The 20,171-nt window shown below is 41.3% G+C and overlaps 1 protein-coding gene across 1 annotated transcript in view; it reads left to right on the top strand.

The window, feature by feature from the left end:
* Window positions 1-20,171, top strand: part of LOC149452715 (dynein axonemal heavy chain 5-like) — a 401,888-nt gene that overhangs the window by 241,851 nt on the left and 139,866 nt on the right. Inside the window, exons 56-57 of the mRNA XM_089689046.1 lie at window positions 16,573-17,237; window positions 19,829-20,109. Of these exons, the coding sequence (XP_089545172.1) occupies window positions 16,573-17,237; window positions 19,829-20,109 (946 nt within the window). The remainder of the gene's footprint in view (window positions 1-16,572; window positions 17,238-19,828; window positions 20,110-20,171) is intronic.

Genomic DNA, 20,171 nt, shown 5'->3' with positions numbered 1-20,171 from the left:
TAATAATTAACACCAAAGCAGCTGAGACTGATTAACAACCCCCTATGCCAGGGGTTACAATTTCAAGCCCAGACTAGCCGGTCACAAAACTAACTCACCACCAGTTATACACGGATTACAAAGTGTTCCTTTATTTTTTTGGAGCAGTGTACATGTCTACATGCTACTCTATCACAATAATGTGTAATACATGTATTGGTGCACTTTGGTGTCATCCATTGTGAATGACACAATACACCTTTACAACTCACCTGCTTTGCATGATGATGTCTACTGCATGTTCCTGTGCTATACAGTATGTCTTACTTCTACCACTGTGTGTGTGTATATGTTCACCTTTTTTTTTAACCATAAAATCTGTCAGAAAATTTAAGTTTTATTAACGGCAATATATTTTGGATTTAGAACAGTCAGCAGGAACATTTTCCCAAAGCTCCGAAACACCTTATCCTATCTTGCAAATATTTCATCCATTTAAAACTTTTAATACCAAACTCCTTTTCTGAAGGCAGGCACCAAAAGGTGCCAGCTATTACCTTAATTAACTAGACAATCCCACTGAAAATTGTTTCACTTTTCCTAAGGACTTGACATTTCTTTTTTCAGGGCAAAGCCCTTCCTCCCCTCCATTCTCCTTCATTCCTCTGTCTGAGATTGCCCTTATTGGATACTGAGGCACTTAATTGGACATTTAGAAGGCAGGCAGATGAGGCTAAGTCCTAAAACTAAGAAATGTAAGTCCTTGGTAACAAAGTGAAATCAGAATCAGTGGCATGCACAGCAAAGGCTAATAGCAGGACTACTCTCAAGGTCTCTCAGGTCTTTTACGATTAATAGTGTTTTTGCTACATTGGAAAAAATTTAATGGCTCTCCTAACTTTGTTCTGACTCTTTCTTTTATTGATGTGATTAGCCCTTATTTGATAGCTTCTTGGTAAATTCGGACTGTATTCAGTCTGTGTTTTTTTTTCGTACAAAAACCTCTTCGCTTTTGTGCATGAAGTCAACAACTTTTAATAAGACCGACAAAATCTATTTGTCAAATGGCCTTGGAGAGCAATAGGGATTGTATAGAGTTGCATGCCTGTGCTGAGCCTTCAGCTGTTTAATGAGCATGCTGGCCCTTCAGCAGAATACAGGATAATTGCAAGTTTCTATATATCTCTTGTTGTGATGACAGATTTTATGTAAAGGGAGAAAGAAAGATTCTTGACCGATAGCAGTTCACTGTGCAATGTAATGATTTACCAACTAATGAGTCTAACTCCTTTAAGATATTCATTAATGCAGACTGGAAATGGAACAGTTTGGTATCTTGCCATGAGGACTCTTGAGTGTTTTACCGTATGATGAGACAGCACGAGTTAGCAAAACAGATGTTTTGTGTTGACCTTCTAGTGGCATCCTCTTCCTTTACTATGTTCCTGTAGCAGCTATGATTGCTCACATAGAGAAGTTCAATTTTGGATTTAAAAAATATCTCCCTAAAGTAATCAAGAAAATGCAAAAACGTTCTTACAAATGTATTACTTTTAGTTCACATTTAATGTTTGTTGGCACTGTGAACGAACAATGGAACAGAATCGAGTTTCAGACTGAATCAAAGATTAAAAAAATACATTGGAGAGGGATTAGAACATCTGTCAGGTTTTTATTGCTGCCTGTGTTTCTGTTAGGGAGATTCATCCTCTCTGTTTGTCCTGTTTACCATTATCACCAAAAGTTGAAGTAAAAAAAAAATCCTAAATTTTGCAGTGTCCCCAGAACATAGTGGGGGAGTCTTCCAATGGGGACACTAATTCTGGTGACCCAAGTTTCCTTTCATTTTCTGTTTTGGCTAGGGGATTGGAAGTGAATGGAAATCTCCCCAAAGCGACAAGCATTTCAAGAAGAATGCGGTAGTACCCTACCTAAAATAACAAGATTTGCTTTTAGCTCTACTTTAAAGGAAACCCATACTAAAGGAATATGTGGGCAAACCTCCGTCTGAAAGTACTATTTGCCTATTTTTATTTGGATTCAAATCTCTTAAGTTACTGAATCAAAACAAGCATGCAGCAACTAAAGTCAGAGTAAAGTCAGAACGCCTGTTCTGCATATCTGTTGATAAAATGTATTTTGATATGTTTATAAATAAATAACTATTTGATTAACTGAAATGTTATTGTGATTTTTGAATGTGACAAATTAGAATTCTTTCTTTTTAGTTTTTATTTATCATTCATTACATTGTTTTACACTGCTGCCTACTGGAGAAACACTGGCAAACAAAAAAGCCACTGGCCAGCCAGGTATAACTGGTGAAAAGTTTACCCATTTTTCCTCAGAGGCTGTACCTGTATTCTGCTAAACCAATGATTGCAGGGCTTGCATGTAATGTGACCCTTGGACACTGGGTTTTGCTTGTGACACTCCCTAGACACGTTGGGCTTGATTTAATAAAACTGGAGAATGCAAAATGTGGTGCAGCTCTGAACAGGAACCAATCAGCTTCCATTTTTTTTGTTTTTCTTTTTAAAGCTTAATTGAACAAGCTGAAGTTAGAAGCTGATTGGCTACCATGCACAGCTGCACCAGATTTTGCACTCTCCAGTTTTAATATATCATACCCAAGGGGTTGTCAACCCAGCTGAGAGATGGACTTGGAGCCAGCCACCAGGAGAGGTAGACTTGTGGTGTGAAATGTAAAACATCCTTGGAGTCTACAGGCAATGGATCTTAGGACTAAAGATCTGTGGAGAGTAAGGGTTGGACTATCCCTGAAGGCCATGGACAAGGGATCTTGGTAGGTACAGATCTATGGAGGGTGAGGATGTGTAGGTTTAGGTCAGGGCAGTGGGGCAAAAATTATAAGTACATGTTGTCTGAAAATTGGCTTTTTCTTTAAAGCTCCATGCACACAGGCTTAAAAAATATTGCTCCTAGAAGAGTTTAGCAATTGCCTGTAGAAGCAACTAATGTTATCCTAAGTGTCCATGCACATTAGATAGTCTAGAGGCGGTTTTTAAGCTCAACATGTAGAAGAAGAAAAAAATTCTTCTCTTTTGCTTTTCTGAGTGTTTTTCTGACAGAAAAAAAACCTTGTTAACGCCAGTACAAAAATGCTCAAAATTAGCTTTTTTTCTGCCAAGAGCACTGATTTTTTAAGCCAATGTGCATGGAGCCTTAAGGTCGTAAGGGGTTGATTTACTAAAGGTAATTAGACTATGCACTTTGCAAAGTGCAGTTGCTCAAGAACTTAGTAAATGAGATAAAGCTTCCCTTTGCTAAGAATACCCAATCGCGTGCAAGGAAAATGAAAAAAAAATGCATTTTGCTTGGACATGATTGGATGATGGAAGTCAGCAGAGCTTCTGCTCATTTACTAAGCTCTGGAGCAACTGCACTTTCAGAGTGCAATTGCAGTTTGCAAACTGCACAGTCTAATTGCCTTTAGTAAATCAACCCCTAAAACTGTCAATACCTTTTCAGTGTACCCTTTACTTCAACCTCTTCTATATGGGGACTGGACTACTGACAAATGAATTTCTCCTACCAAACGCTATGCTGACCAATATGTTTGAGGAGGTGTAGAGGCATCCCTAGGGTAGGTGTCACGTGGTGCGGTAACACTTGGTGACCCCCCCCTGACGATTCCCACAGAATGGATCGGATCTGCAGATTGAGCATAATGGATCGGGCTCCGATTCACTATGCTCAATTTGCAGATCAGGTACATCCTGCGGGATCATCTGCTTTCTTTACAAATTTACCTTTTCTTGGAGTGGGTCCGGTGTCACCCCACATAGGTTGCATGCCGACAAGGATCGTCGGCATGCAACCTATACGGGGTGACACTGGACCCGCTCCAAGAAAAGGTAAGTTGTAAAGAAAGCCGACGATCCCCGCAGGATGGATAGGATCCATCCTGTGGGGATCGTCGGCTTGATTTACAACTTACCTTTTTGTGGAGCAGGTCCGGTGTCACCCCGTGTGGTCGGTATCACCCGGTGAGGACCACACCCCCCGAACCTGCCTCGGGGCGCCACTGAGGAGGTGTTCCCTAAGTGGTGAGCTGTTCCAGTTGTGGATCACACCATTTCTTATCTTAAAAAAAAAACACTGACTGCTTTCATTGAGGATGTTCCATTGTTTAAGTATCAGATTGACTGGAAGCCCTTCCCGAATCCCCAGTGGCTCCAGATTGTTAAAAAAGCTTATTTCTTAAGGGTCAGATTTCACTTTTCCTGTCAAGGCACACTGTACTAGATCATGTAAATGATGTAAATGTAAACGTGAGTTGCAAACAAATGGTCATATTGTGAGAACTATTAGGACTATGGCTTAGCCGTGAACATTTTTAGTGGCAGCAGGGATAGCTGAATGTTTTGATATAACATTTGTGTAGGTGGGCTTGAAAATGAGGGAGTGATGGCAGTTTAGAAATCATGTCCTGATTTTTCATCTCACACTCTAGCTTTTGTCAGCTCCCACTCTAGTTCTGAACATTCCGCCATTCATTCCTATGGGACCAATTTCACCACAAAAACGCCGATATTTCGTGAACCATTCGGTGAAACGTTCCACAAAGTAATAGCACCCCAATCGGGAACAATCCCCACATTTCCATATATTACTGTCTATCTAGTGTAAAAACTGTGGGAGGAGTTAGGGTGGTAAAGTTGGCTATAATAATAAGAATATATATGTGAGATAACAGTAAGTGGTCTTGCCATGCAAGAAGACTTAATTAATCTTGTCCATAAGGGATATATAGGATATATAACTAAAGAAATTAAGCATTAATTTAATTACTTTTTAAAAGAATGCATAACTGAGTTGACTAGTAACCTTTTATACTGTATCTCCCTGGAGATCAGCTTTTATTTGTAGAGAAGAAGACCTCTTTAAGGGGCTAAATTTCAATCTTGTATTTTACTATTATAACAGAACACTGTAGGTCCAGGCAAAGAAATTCACTGCTATATACTATGTTGTAGGGTAGTTAAATAGACAGTTGTTGCACAAAGAATGGTTGCCTAATGTAGAAAGCCTATTTAACAACATAATGAGGAAATGCCATTTTCATATATTTTAATATGTGTGATATAGTCAAAACAACTTGAACTACCACCATTTTGACAGATGTATTTGAGATATTTTTTATCATCTAGCAAAAAACCTTTGGGCTTTAGAGCAGAATGTATTAAATTCTTTATTTGCATTTCAAGTAAATATTAAATGCGAACATTTGCTCTTTACCCTAGAGATAACGCTTGATTAATTTTAGAAAGAAGTGTACATTCTGTGCGTTAGACTTGCAATTCAAAGGTGCTTTCATGTCTTGATATTTAGTAGACTTGAGAGGAAAATGGGGGATACAGAGGAATACTCTGAATATAAGAGGAATTTAAATAATGCTGATGCAGAGGACTGTAACCTTGGTAGAACTAGATTATGCTTTCATGTTCCGTATTTTCAGTATACCTTCATCATGTATTAATATGTCAGTGAGACAGTTGCAAGAATTTATGAAAGTGTCAAACCAGTTTTGCTCTTGGACAAATAATCTCACCTGCTTTCTTAATAAAATTGTCTGAAAGTGAAAACTAGGCTTTACTTTTTAAAGGGTCGTTTAAAGGACAACTAAACCCTAGTCAACTGTTCATGTATGAAACATCAGATTAATATTCAACACTGAAGGAAAATGCAATATTTAAACCTAATTTGAATTTGTGCTTTTTCTTTGTTTAAATGTAGAACCTCTTTTATTGAGTAACTGCTCAGCTAGTTTTAATTAAATGCAAACCTCATATAACTAAGAAGTAAGGAATATAAAGTACCACATACATCTCAATATACTAGAATATATCTAGTTTCCTTTCTGCGAACTGACATCACAGTTTCTCTATACAAAGTATGTTACAATGCAAGCAAAACGAACCTGAAAAACAATTGTTCTTTACTGAATCTATAGAACAGTAAATTATTACTTATTAGGCACACTAATTTGTATATCGTATACTGAAACTTAAAGTGAAAGTAAACCCACTTTTGTATCTTTTTCCTACAGGTAAGCTTACAATAAAGCTTACCTGTAGGTAAAATGAATATCTCCTAAACGTGCACCATTTAGGAGATATTCGCACTGTTTGTCAGCTGGTGCATGCACTCTAAATGAACAGCATACCTGTACCGTTTCTTCAGAGCACTGTGCTGTGTCCTGAGACTCCTGCGCACATGCGAGGGAGTGATGTTATTGCGGCTCGGCCTGTCAGATGGCCGGTACTCTCGTACCCGGAAGGAAGGACCGAGTGAAGATGGAAGCCTCTGCAGAGTGGACATCGCACCGCTGGAGGTGATTAGACTGTGCATTGCATACTAGCACATTATGACATTACCTTCCAGGGAATTTTTTAAATTTCTTTTCTCGAGCTACGGTCTACTATCATTTTAAGAAAATATAATTAATTGATTTCCATACCTGTATGCAGTGAATCTGTATGTCAATTTTAAATTACATTTAATAGAAAAAAAAATATTGGGTATTAATTGTTTTATAGAGACAATGGTGCCACTATCGATTATAAAAGCGCTGGGGGAAAAACATACTTTTTTATTAGATGAAGGTGTCTGAGGCAGGTTTTATTCTAAATCTTTTTTTTTTTTTTAGTCAATTAACTGTTTATTCAAAAAAGTATTCAGAGTATTACAAGAAATCAAGTAACTTACTATATAATAGAATCATGTAGAACATTACAAAATTATCCAACTATAAAGTAAAGAGAAGGGATACAGACATGGGAAGCACTGTAAAATGCAGGTGTACCTGTGAGGAGAGAACAGAACACACCTGTTCATATCAGTAGTGGAATAGTAACCACAACCATTAATAAGTGAGACACAGCAAAAACATAAGTAAAATACAACTAAAACTAAATATCGCAAAAGAAGAGAGAAAAAAATTATATACATTTTTAATATAAATATATGTAGCTAAGCTGCTCTTTGTCAGCAACAAACAACCTATTAGTTTGGCATGACCAGCTAGTAAGAGGTATGGTAGCAAAATTAGTGAAAAGAAGAATAACCAAGAGGAGAGGGACTGCAGTGAGAGTACTCAAGGATCCCCTAGGAAGGGTCTAGCTCCCAGACCCAATTCCGGGAAGCGCCCAAAATAGGCAGAATTAAGGGAAATAGGAATATCTGGCTCACTTGGAAACTAATGCCTTGAAGTTCTCGGGATCACTGTAAGCCCTCCAGCAAGTCCAAGTGGTACAATCTTCTGTCACCAGAGTCTCCATTGCCATTATGTCATTGAGTATCTGCGCCCACTCGAGAATATGAGGAAGGACTGTGGCCTTACAATGTCTAGAGATAGTGACACATGCAGCCAACAGGCAGTAAGATTCCCTTTTTGATACTAGAGAAGGACCCAGGGATCATTGACAGAAGGACAACTTCAGGAGAAGCTTGAATATAGGATATACACATTGCGTTATAAAAATCAAAGACTTTTTGCCAGAAGGCATCCCCACCATATATGCAAGAAAGATCACTCACAATCTCCTCACCTCCAGCAAGTCCTAGGCACAAAAGGAAACACGATGCAGATCTATCGGGGTCCTGTGCCATAAGGACAGAATTTTGTAATTCTTTTCCTGGAAAAAAGAAGACATATAAAGTTTATGAGTAAATACAAAGCAATTTTGCCAATTGTCTGCTGAGAAGGTCCTATGCAGGGATGTTTCCCATTTAGCGGTAAATGATGGGTCCATCTTGGAGGTTTTACCTCTCAACATGCCATACAACAGAGACATTGTGGTCCAGAGTGTCAGTCCGCAGAAATAGTAATTTCAAAGGTGTGGCAGAAGAATAATAATGATTGGTTTTAAGCTCATGAACAAAACCAGTTAATTGTATCGTAGAAAGCCAATCTCCTAGATTGTAAGCTCCAAGGAGCAGGACCCTCCTATCCCTCTTGTATTGAACTGTATTGTTGCTGTATTGTCTCCCTTTATATTGTAAAGCGCTGAGTAAGCTGTTGGCACTATATAAATCCTGTATAATAGTAATTACAGTGTGACGATGTAACCGCCGGAAAATGGTCCAATACTCTATCAATGTTATAGTCTGTAAGAAAGTGCTGGAGCTGTGGCCACTGTGAGCGCAACAGAGAGACAGTGGAATGGGATCGTAGGCCAGGACCAAATGATGTGTTATCAAAAATGGGAGTCAAGGGGCCTTTACGATGGGAAAGTTTATGAGGGATGACAAATCTGTCCCAAACTGAGAGGAGATGGTGAACCAAGAATGTTGGGGTGGAGGGAGGGGGGTGTTGAGCGGGAGCAATCCAGGGTAGTGTCCTTAAATCAAGGGGGGAGAGGGCCTGTTCCAATTGAACTATACATTTATTGGAAAAATGGTAGAACCAATCAAATAGCCCATTCAAAACCGTAGCCTGATGTTAAAGGGAGAAATTGGGAAGACCCAAGCCCCCTGCCTCTTTGGGTTTCGTAAGGACTGCCAGTTTCAGACGGGGTCGACGAAATCTCCATACAAAGTCTATGATCTGAGATCGAAGATGAGTGAAGAAATGTTTAGGTGGAGCAATAGGGATCGCACTGAAAATATAAAGAAATTGTGGTAGGATGTCCATTTTTAAGGCATTAATGCAGCCAAACCAAGAGAGAGTTCTAGAACACCAAAGAGATAAATCTCTAGTCATTTCGGACAGGAGTCTCTGGTAGTTCAGTTGGTAGAGGTTTGCAAGGTCTGAGGGAATAAGTGTCCCAAGGTACATTATATAGTCTCATTTGAGTTGCAAAGGGAACTCCCTCTGAAGCTGAGTTAGGACATGGTGGGGTAGGGAAACATTCAAGATTTCCGTTTTGGAAGGACTGACTTCAAAGTTGCTAAGATTGCCAATTCTCACATGATGTTGGGAAGGCTAAGTGATGGTTGCATCAGGAACAGGAGAATGTCGGTGACAAAGAGCACCAATTTATAAGACCCCCTCCCCTATTAGAACCCCTTTTATGGAATCATTGGCCCTGAGAGCTACAGCTAAGTGTTCCATAATTAAGACATATAATAGAGGAGACAGGGGACCCTCTTTGGGAAGGTGCATGTGATCAGCACAGGGCCAATCAGCACTGTCCAGACAGATGTCCTGTTACAGATTTCTCCTCCCTTCTTGTCTCTTAAAAGGTTGTCCCCAGAGCAGAAAGTGAGGAATGTCCTTGTATAGCAGTAAAACCCAACAGGGGTCTAACCTTTCGTCATTTGCCACGGCACCCTGTTTGAAAAAGGCCGGTATAGATACAGTATTAAAAACATACATATTTTTTTTCTGGCTTTTCACTCACTTAGATTTAATTTTTTTGTGCAGTTTACCAGGGGATGTATTTATTCCTTAAAAGTTAATTCTTATTGAAGCCTGGCAAACCAAAGTGAAAACAAGACCAAAAAAGCATGAATATAAATGGAGCTTTTACTTACCTGTCACTCATCATAAGATTAGTTACCAATTGGAGTATTTCAAATGCAATACTTCCTAATAGTAAGCAATAATAATGAGTTATGGGGGTCAGGGAATCTTAACGCCACTCAAATATGAGGCCTTAGTTCTTATTACTTCCTGGCCTTAGGCTGGGGATAACAAACAGCAAGGCTGCACTCTGCTTAGTTATTAATGAAATGAACTTGTTGCTGTCTGGAGAGCTAGTAAATGGTCCCAATGACTTTTCTAATAATTTACTTTCTAAAATGATACTTACTACTATTTGTAATGAATAAAACAGCAAGCAGACTTTTCAGCAGGGTGTTATAGAAATGCCAATTCTGAAAGGAGCTCATATTAAACTGAAAAGATGTAAAAAAAAACTAATTTAAGGGGGAAACAACACATTTTTAGTTAAAAAAAGGGGGAGGCTGTATTGAAATGAAAACTTTTGCCAATTCAAAGTGGCAACATTATTCAGGGGAAATTATACGCTTGTCTTGTAAGAAAGTACCATCAAGTATATTTCCCAGAGGGCAGCAAAGTGAAAAGCATCTGCAGCCATACCTTGTAAAACTTATCATATTTGATAGTTGAATACTATTTTACACACTATAAGTTGAGGGAAACAACTGCAATGGACATTTTTGCTGAAAATGTGTAAAATTGTTAATGTCACCTGTTGATTATTGTGCCCCTTAATACTTTAATATTTAGTTTTATTGCTGGTAATATTTTAAAATAGATATTAAAGTGGTTCTAAAGGCTAAAGATGTTTACCTTCATGCATTCTTCCCCTCCCCAGCCCCTCCCCAATATTTACCTGAGCCTGATCTCGATCCAGCGATGTGCACAAAAGCAGAGGGTCTCTCAGCTCTCTCCATCCTCATTGGCTTAGACAGAGCAGTTAGAGCCATCTCCTCCTGCTGCAGTCAAACACAGCCAATGAGGATAGAGCGAGGGTGGGGCCAAGCCGTGCTCTGTGTGTCTTCTAGACATGCAGAGTCGGCTCGGGAGGTAACTTGCCATGGGGGCACTCGGCAGGGTAGAAGAACCAGGATTGCCGGTAGGGGACCTGAAAAGAGGAGGATTGGGGTTGCTCTGTGCAAAACCATTGCACAGAGCAGGTAAGTATAACATATTTGTTATTTTAATAAAAAAAGAAAGTTTACAACTGCTTTAAGTACACATGTAGTATTTATAAAGCTTCTGGGTTTCACTCAGCATTGAAAACCTAGCCTGTTGAGTGATAATGGTTTGGGGAGTCTTTTATGAACACTGAAAGCTCTGCAAGAAAGTGATAAAAAAAATAGCAATAAAGGTCTGTCCTCCTGAATTTGCAAGCACTGGAGCACAGAGACTGGCAGCAAATAGGGTTAATGACATTCACACTTGGTGCACAATGTGAAAAAATGCTTCACATCAGTTGCAGCCTTCATTTTGAGAAAGGTTGCCTTTACGGAGCACTATAAAAATATTTTGTGCCAGACACTGTAGTCTGTAAGGGAGCCCTTAGCTCTATGACGTTCAGAGGCTTGTTAATTAAAGTGACAGTGGATAATACAGTGACAGGCAAAGGGTTGTATGAAGAAAGCAGTTGCTATTATAATTTGGATATTGTGACAGTGTGGCGATCTGTAACCCTGGATTCTCAACAAGGCAGGTTGAGGGGCTCCAGGGTAAGTGTTTGATATGGAGGAAAGTGGCTTTTCACTTTCCTCCTGTGTTTGTAAGGTCTGTTTTGGGATCTGGAGCCTGGAGATTTCAAAGAGATCTGGGAGGGATGAAATCTCCAATCCTGGGACCAGGTTTTGGGATAGGCCAGGAGACTGATTGCACAGGTGTGTGCAGGCCTTTAGAGAGAGTCAGGACCAGGGTTCTGGGCTCCACCCCGGCAGCTAGGAGTCAGCAGGGCTCCACCCCGGCAGCTAGGAGTCAGGTGGGCTTCACCTAGGGGAGGTGGAAGCCAAAAGCAGCAAGGGGCTGCTAGAGACTAGCTGTGTGCTAGTGGCCAGCGGTGTGCAAGAGCTGTGTCTTGAAGAAGTCTGCAGGAGGCAGACATCAAGCGGAGTATAAGCCAGGAGGCTGAGTTTTGTTTTGTGTGATGGTGGATACCCCTGCGTGGGAACCTCTTATGTTATTGAACTGTTTCATTTAAATAAAAGTGGGCTAAAAAGGCCCTTAAAGAAAGCAAGTAGCTGTGTGCGTTTAAAAGCTCTACCACTTTGAAGCGAGTTCCCACATATGGTGGAGGATGCGGGCAGAATTGGAGATCCCTGCAAAAGTAAGTTCATCAGTTATATGAACTGAGTTTCTGTGCAATGGACAGCACTATCTGTGTGTGCAGGTGAGGAGAACCTGCTAGTGAAAAGGACTTTGCCTTAAAGAGACAGTGTTCCATGGTGTTGCTGAACTGTGTAACACACTGCTGTGTGCATGACTGCAAAGATGGGGCGGTCAAACCAGAAAAAGGAGGCAATGTTTGCTGAAGCGAGAGATAGAGCCCTGTGGCTAGGGGGTTATATACCGCATGCCCCAGCCAAGCCCAGAAATTTAGATGTGGGTGAGTCTGCTGTGGGCTGGTGCAAGCAGCACCTGGCAGCATTGAACCAACCTAAAGAGGAAAGCAAGCCAACCTTCAGTGCAAGGAGAGAGCTGCAGGATGTCTGTACCTGGGAGAGGGGTGTTGTTGCCCCTGGCAACGCTGCTGCAGTTAAACCAGTAGCTGTTGTGAAAAATGTGAATGTGTCACGGCTTGAGAGTTGGTCCAGCAGAGAGAAGCCTATGCTATGTGCAAGGAGAGGGGCTGACCAGAGGCCAGGACCAAGAGTGAAGGCCCATAGCAACACAGAGGAGGCCAGTCGGGCTGTCTGTGTACGGGGGGCTATGTCATATAAGGATCATGGCAAGTGGCATCAAGAGGAGCCAATACAGCGTGTTGGAAAGAGCCAGCAAAGTTCTGCTTGGAGAGTGCAATCTCCCATGGTGACCGGAGAAAAAGTAGTGCCTGGAAGGAGGAGCTGCATTGAAGATGTGGCTCAGTGTCCCAACAAAGATAAGAGTGGAAATGTACCATGCCTGGAATGTGGTCAGTGGGGGCATGGGATCTTTTCCTGTCCCAGACTCTGGAATACCGCTGATATTGGGCAAATATCTACAACTTCAAGCCCAGAGTCTTGTTTTAAAATGTCAGCAGCCACCTCTGGCAACAGGGAGGAAGTTCCTGTTGGGCCTGCAGGGGGTGCCAGAGAGTCCATGGAGCCTATGGAGGCATCTGTTACTTCACCTTGGGGCAAGGGAAAAGTTGCCAAGGAAAGTGCAGTTGAGGATGCGTTTATGAGACGACGCACTCAAATGAAGATGGTGATACCTACTACTGTGGTGGGTAAGACTGTGTGTGATAAAACCATGGCTGGGACTGTCATGTTGAGAAGGACTGGTTATGAGACTGTCCATTCTGATGTAGGAGTGACCCCAGTTAGTTGGGCCACTGAATGTGCTTTTGAGAGTGACTTTTCCCTGTGCAGTGCCTTGTACAGTGGGGAGTTAGGGGTTAAAGTTAAACCTGTGCCTGGTTCTCAAAAAGCAAGTGATGTCACTAATGTGTGCCAGTCACAGGTTGGTAGTGGGATAGAACAGCCCACAAGAGCTAAAAATGCTGATGTTGATGTGAAATGTTCTGCTGTTGGGAAAACCCTGAGCTCTTGCAGTGCAAAAGCTATAGTTAAAGATGGGTCGTTTCCCATAGCAACTGGTGGTAAGACAGCACAGGTGTCCTTAGACATCTCCAGGGGTCTCCGTGTATTGGAGCCGGAGGTTGCCCTGGACAACTGCGATGTCACTCTGGTGGAGCAGAGTGGAACTGCACCTTGTAATAGGAGTGTGTTGGTGCAGTCTAACAATACAGAAAGTGTTCAGATGAACAGCGGGTTAATGCAGCCTGGGAAAAATGCAAATGTGGGTGTAATTCAGGAAGTATCACCAGAGCAAAGTGGTGGATGTGAGGTATTGCAACCTGCAGTGGGAAAACAGGTGTTACCCAAGTCAGACGTGATCCAGAGTGATTTGTGCAATGGATCTGCAACTAAGCCCGTCTATTCTTGTGTGTCTCCTTGGGCGGATGGATCGGTGCTGAGGAGCACTGGTGAATTGAGCACATATACAATGGACTGGGATAGTTGGGGTAAACGGCTAATCTCGTTGTTAGATGAGGCTTTTATGCAAAAAAATAAGGTGGACACTGTTTCTGCTGTGCCAGCAGGAGGATCTATAGAACAGCCTATGGATAAGGGCGTGTATACAGCAGAGAATTTGTCTGTGACCCACAAAAGTGATGTTGGCATGGAGTGTCAAAATGATGTTGTCACTGGGAATGATCAGGGGCAGCTTGTGGATACTGAGTCTGAGATGTTGAGAGTGAGCCCAGCACATGGCAGCGCTCTGGTGGAGCACCAGGCTGTGGTTGTCTCCAGCTTGGAGAAGGTCCCTTTAAAAATTTCAACTTCTCAAGTCTCAGCAGGTGAGTCTCTCAGCGTTCCCAGTGCCCTAAATATGGTCAGGAAGCTCTTAGGTTTAGAGTCAAGTGGTTGAGTTGTATCCAAAGTATTAAAGGAGATGCTTGAACTTTGGAATGTACAACCAATGTATACTGGGGTGTCTCCTCCACAGTCAGATGGTCTGGTACTGCGGAGTACCACTAGGTGGAGCACCAAATGGCTGGCTGTACAGATCAAATGGGAACAAGAAAGTTGTTTGTTTCGGAATTTGTTGATGGTGTTAAAAGTTGTATCAGGGTACGCCACTGGATTACCTGTAAATGTGATAAATGAGAAATGTTTTGGAGAAATGGAAAAAGAGTCAAAAAAGGTTTTACCTCCTAACAGCCAGGTGGGAAGCATTTCTGCTGCTATGGTCCAGGATGGTGCTGGTCAGTTGTCAGTGAAGGGTGTGTTGACTGCACCAGTGGACAAACCACATGAGATGGAAGGGCTGAGCATGGACCAGAGAACAGCAGAAATCCTGACCAGGGCTCAAACGGATGTGCATAAAGAAATCCGGGTCATTGGGCCAAAAAGAGGTTTAGGTAGCAGGTCTGATGAGACATCTGACATACAGGAACAAATGGTATCTGAAAACTGGCAAAATGGATCAGAAGAGAGCTCATCTGTACAGGATTTGTATACAGATACAAGTGGTGTAGAAAAAGTTAAAATGGTTGGACAGCCGCCTGCAGATTGCATGACGCCAGGTGAAGTGGCATTTTGTGAGGTTCACGTGGGTGATGGCTGCCCTATGGTGTGTGTGCCATCTACAGACACTGTCCTAACTAATGCTGGAAAATGTATTGAAAGGTGTAATATTGACTGGAATATAACTGTTCATGTTAAACTGAATACTGTGGTAATGAGTCATGCAGGTTTGATAGCTAAAGGTACAAGAAATCAGGGGGGTGGTCCTGGTACAAATACAGTAGAAATAGTTCCCCTACAGCCTTGGGACAGGAATACTGAGAAAGGTATTAGGAAACCTGATCACCTGAAGCAAAGGGGCAGAAAGGTCGATAGAAAGGCCAGGGGGACCCTGTTAAGATCTCAGGAGAGAAAGTGTTTATGGAAATGCACCCGAAAAAAGAATAGGGAAGGTCTGAGTAGAGCCCATAGCAGAGTGACAATGAGGCTTGGGGAGAGACACCAAAGGAGTCATTGGGTAGAGTTCCCCTTTAGGAAAGGTAAGGTCAGACCAGATTGGACCCCTGTAAGTGAGAGCTGGCACAGAGGTGCCAGAAGATATAAGTTGTGTGTTCTGCCCCCTACGGGATCAAAACAAAGGGGGGGGATATGTGACAGTGTGGCGATCTGTAACCCTGGATTCTCAACAAGGCAGGTTGAGGGGCTCCAGGGTAAGTGTTTGATATGGAGGAAAGTGGCTTTTCACTTTCCTCCTGTGTTTGTAAGGTCTGTTTTGGGATCTGGAGCCTGGAGATTTCAAAGAGATCTGGGAGGGATGAAATCTCCAATCCTGGGAGGTTTTGGGATAGGCCAGGAGACTGATTGCACAGGTGTGTGCAGGCCTTTAGAGAGAGTCAGGACCAGGGTTCTGGGCTCCACCCCGGCAGCTAGGAGTCAGCAGGGCTCCACCCCGGCAGCTAGGAGTCAGGTGGGCTTCACCTAGGGGAGGTGGAAGCCAAAAGCAGCAAGGGGCTGCTAGAGACTAGCTGTGTGCTAGTGGCCAGCGGTGTGCAAGAGCTGTGTCTTGAAGAAGTCTGCAGGAGGCAGACATCAAGCGGAGTATAAGCCAGGAGGCTGAGTTTTGTTTTGTGTGATGGTGGATACCCCTGCGTGGGAACCTCTTATGTTATTGAACTGTTTCATTTAAATAAAAGTGGGCTAAAAAGGCCCTTAAAGAAAGCGAGTAGCTGTGTGCGTTTAAAAGCTCTACCACTTTGAAGCGAGTTCCCACAATATGAACAAACTTTGAGCCATGTCTTATGCTCTCTGGAGTGTGCTAAAGTTTTACTGATTTTAATTTAAAAAAAGTCACCTTTTGATATTTTTACAGTTCTTTGTGCTGTGTTTTTGGGTACAGTTTTACAGTTTGTCTCAGTCAATCCTAATCTATTTTTTGATGGCACAAAATGTCTATACTGTAGAAGTTCTAGCATATGCAGTACTAGCAGATATATTGTATTGATTAAGCCAATTGCCTAGTTTCTTCATAGGTCTACAGTTACAATAGGCTAAAATAGAATCCAAAATCTATAGAAATTTCATCAAACACAAAATAATCTATTCTGCTTGTAGTATACAATTCAGATAAAATTATTTTTTAAGATTGTAATGGAAAATTAAAGAGCATTTGTTTTTTTTTTCCATTAATTTCGACATAATATGTTAAGACATACTATTAACTCAGAAGCCTAAAATACATCAAACAAGCAAGATACATTAATTGATAGTCAATATTACTTAGAACACATTGGCGAGGAGTGTGTTATGACTTTACCTATGTGCCTATTTAACAACTGAAAGAACATGCTTTTATGTTTGCATGCATAAGAGATTGATTTTTTAACAATATGTCCTCTATTTTAGAACCTATGGAACAAATAATCTTCTGGATGATCTAAAACTCTTGTACCGTACAGCTGGGCAAAAAGGAAAAGGAATAACTTTCATATTTACAGACAATGAGATTAAGGATGAATCATTCCTAGAGTACATGAATAATGTGTTGGCCTCAGGAGAAGTGTCCAACCTGTTTGCAAGGGATGAGATTGATGAAATCACGCAAGATTTAATTCCCATCATGAAGAAAGAATACCCACGGCGAGCACCCACTGCTGAGAACCTGTACGATTACTTCCTCTCTCGTGTTCGCAGTAACTTGCATGTGGTACTTTGCTTTTCTCCAGTTGGGGAAAAATTCAGAACCAGAGCTCTAAAATTCCCAGGTCTTATTTCTGGGTGTACCATGGACTGGTTCCAGCGGTGGCCACGAGATGCTTTGGTTGCTGTTGCCAATCACTTTTTGGCCTCTTACAAAATAGAATGTACAGAAGAAGTGAAGCATAGCGTTGTGAACACAATGGGTACATTTCAGGACATTGTGGCAGAAAAATGTGTGGAATATTTTGAAAGGTACAGACGGCAGACATATGTCACCCCAAAATCATATCTGTCCTTTATCAGTGGCTATAAAGCAATATATGGGGAGAAATATGAAAATGTAGGAAATTTGTCCAACCGCATGAAGACAGGTATGTTTGATGCATGTCATGTTGAAATAATTGAAATCAATGCAATTTGTATTTTTTCACTTGATACAATCAGTTATTTATTAAACATATGTTTTTCTCTTCCATTTGTTACCAAAAGCTAAAGTTATTTTTAGATAATGCGGCAAGTTAGGATTGTTACATTTAGAAATTAGATTTTTTTTAGTACTATATCAGATATTTCATGTTTTATGGACAGGCCACATGCAGAGCCACGTGGGCCTCATGTTAAAATGTCTCTGTGTTGTTTATGTAATGCTGGTTCAGAAATAAAATCAATATTTGAGATGTTGCTATTTTTATCATTGACACTCCCCTTTCAGGATTTTTATTCATGAGTCCTTGTTTGACCTGTGTAACAAAGAAAGAGCAGAGATGTGGTATTTTAGTTGGAATGTGCATTTTGCATGACCTGTTTATTCCATTCTTTCTGCCTGATTTGGTGTTTGGTCTCCCTAATCTCATTCTCTCTTCTAAAATTAGTGTTGGCAAGTAACCTAAAACTAGGGAGAGATATATCACTGGTGGAGATATAAACAATGGCACCTATGAAATGCTGAATTGGTGATGTTCAGTGGCATCTCTTGCTCCAGGTCCCTGAGGCACATGGCACAGTTTATCGATATGGGTATTAAAAATCATGAGCCAACAGCTCCAAGGCTACATAATGCATATGCATTGTCCTGCTCCCCAGCACTGTTATTAGCTGATTCCTTGTCTTAGTCCTTGTCTTATCTTTTACCATATTAGATCTGCCACGATTACTTAAAAGTGGACTGTGCGGGCACCTAATATCTTTCAGGCACTGTTTATATACTTGCTAGTCTGTGTGCTGCTCTATTTCTAACGTAATCCATTATTATTATTATTGTTGTTATTTTTTTTTCCTGGAAATGTTCAGTTTTCAACATCAACTCCATATTTTTTAATTTTTACCGTCTCTTCTGTCAGTCTATTCATACTCTCCTGTTTAATGTAAACATTAATAGCACTATTAATAGCAAGCCAGTAAATTTGTCACAGTGGAATATAGTGTTCCAAAGTCATCCAAAGTGGTACTCTAGATTTTGTTATGAGCTGAATACACTGCAGACACATACTACAGTCCAAGTACCCACAAAATATAGTTTTTTTCATTGTGTCACAAGTGAAACTTTCACAGACACACAAAATCTCAGAACAAAGGATAGACTCCTCTACTACATATGTTTCTGAACCCAGAATCTAGACATAGTGCTAACACGTTATAAATTATTCATTGAACGAATGTCACAAGCATTTGTCCCCACTGCATGGATTTTCCCAGTGTTTTCTCTGTGACTACAATGACTTCTTATGATTGTCAGTTCCATCTAAGGCACAAAGTGCAGTATACTTTTCTGAAATACCTCAATCAGAAAATATATCACATTTTGGCCACTAGATGAAGCAGGAAGTCACAGTGTTAGAGAAAACACAGGAAAAATGTGTGCAGCCTGGATGAATGTTTGTGACATTCATTAAATGAATGTTATATAAAAAGACCCCAACTTTATTAACATAGTTGTGGAATGAATACTTAGAAACCAGCAACTCTTGATACAAACTACACTTTGGTCAATAATATGTAATGTGCAGCATATCTAACACAGTGCAGCAGATGAGAATATGCTAACATACAATAGTGTACAGGATGTAGTGACCTGGATTCACTAAAGTACAGCACAATGTATAGAGTGCAGTGTTCAGGCATACATATTATACAGCACAGCTTGCAGAGTGCAGCACTTGAAAATGTGTAATGTACTGACTCTTACTTTGGTGTCAGTGGGGGTTTTATGCCCCCTACACTGCTGCTAGTTGGAGTAGAATGTTCCTTAGATTGATGTCAGAGGGAGGTGGAATGCTTCTTAGTTTAGGTGTATTTAGGTTTCATGCTGTCCTAGACAACACAAAAATTGGCTCCCCTCCCATGGAGAGACCCTGACACCAGCCAACACCCCCCTTCCCCACTAAGAGCCTGACATTGACCAACAACACCCTAGCCCCCACCCGAGAGAGCCTTCCACTACCACCGCCCCCATGCACTGGCAACCCCCCTCCCCCGCCCCAGCAAGAGATAACACACTCACTTCACAGCTCCCCGGGAACAAGAGTCAGGCTGTGCATACAACGTCAAGCAACCCACAGCCTCTCTGAGATCCCACCTGGTCTCCGTGCTGCGTGTGTCCCTTCTTCCTTTCATTCTTTCAGGGGATGGCACTGCCCCCCTGAAAAATGCTGCTGCCCCCCTGAAAAATGCCACCCTAGGCAACTGCCTTGTTTGCCTTGTGGTAAATACACCCCTCATTGACGGTGGAAATGTTCTGTGGTAGCAGAAGGTAGGGATGTCCCACCACTGGTTTCAGTGGAAGTAAGCATACCTCCTATATTGGTATCATTGCAATAAGAATGCTACTTACAATTTTTGTCAGATGCGTGGTGGTGGATTTTGAGTTGGGGGTAAAATGTTGGCAACTACTGTATTGTGGTTGTGTGCAGTAATTGAATGGTTTGAATATGTTCTTACATTTTGTGTTTTAATTGTTTTAAAGGTCTTGCAAAATTAATGGAAGCTGAAGTTTCTGTTAATCAGTTGTCAAAAGAGTTAGCAATTAAAGAAAAAGATTTGGCTGTTGCCTCTAAGAAGGCAGATGAGGTCTTGCAGGAAGTGACTCTCAAAGCTCAAGCTGCTGAAAAGGTAAAGATGCAGGTTCAAAAAGTGAAAGACAAAGCACAAGCCATTGTGGATGAAATTGCCGTCGCTAAAGCATCCGCTGAAGAGAAACTGGAAGTGGCCAGGCCAGCCCTTGAGGAGGCCGAAGCAGCTTTGCAGGTATCAGTTACATTATCTTTTACCCAGTTCTTTGCCAAACTGTATTTTCTGTTTTAGTTCAC

The sequence above is a fragment of the Staurois parvus genome, unplaced genomic scaffold (genome assembly GCF_062004578.1).
Source record: "Staurois parvus isolate SC_StPar_1 unplaced genomic scaffold, SC_StPar_1.0 ptg000468l, whole genome shotgun sequence".
NCBI lineage: Eukaryota > Metazoa > Chordata > Amphibia > Anura > Ranidae > Staurois > Staurois parvus.
This window is presented reverse-complemented; position numbering and strand designations above follow the sequence as displayed.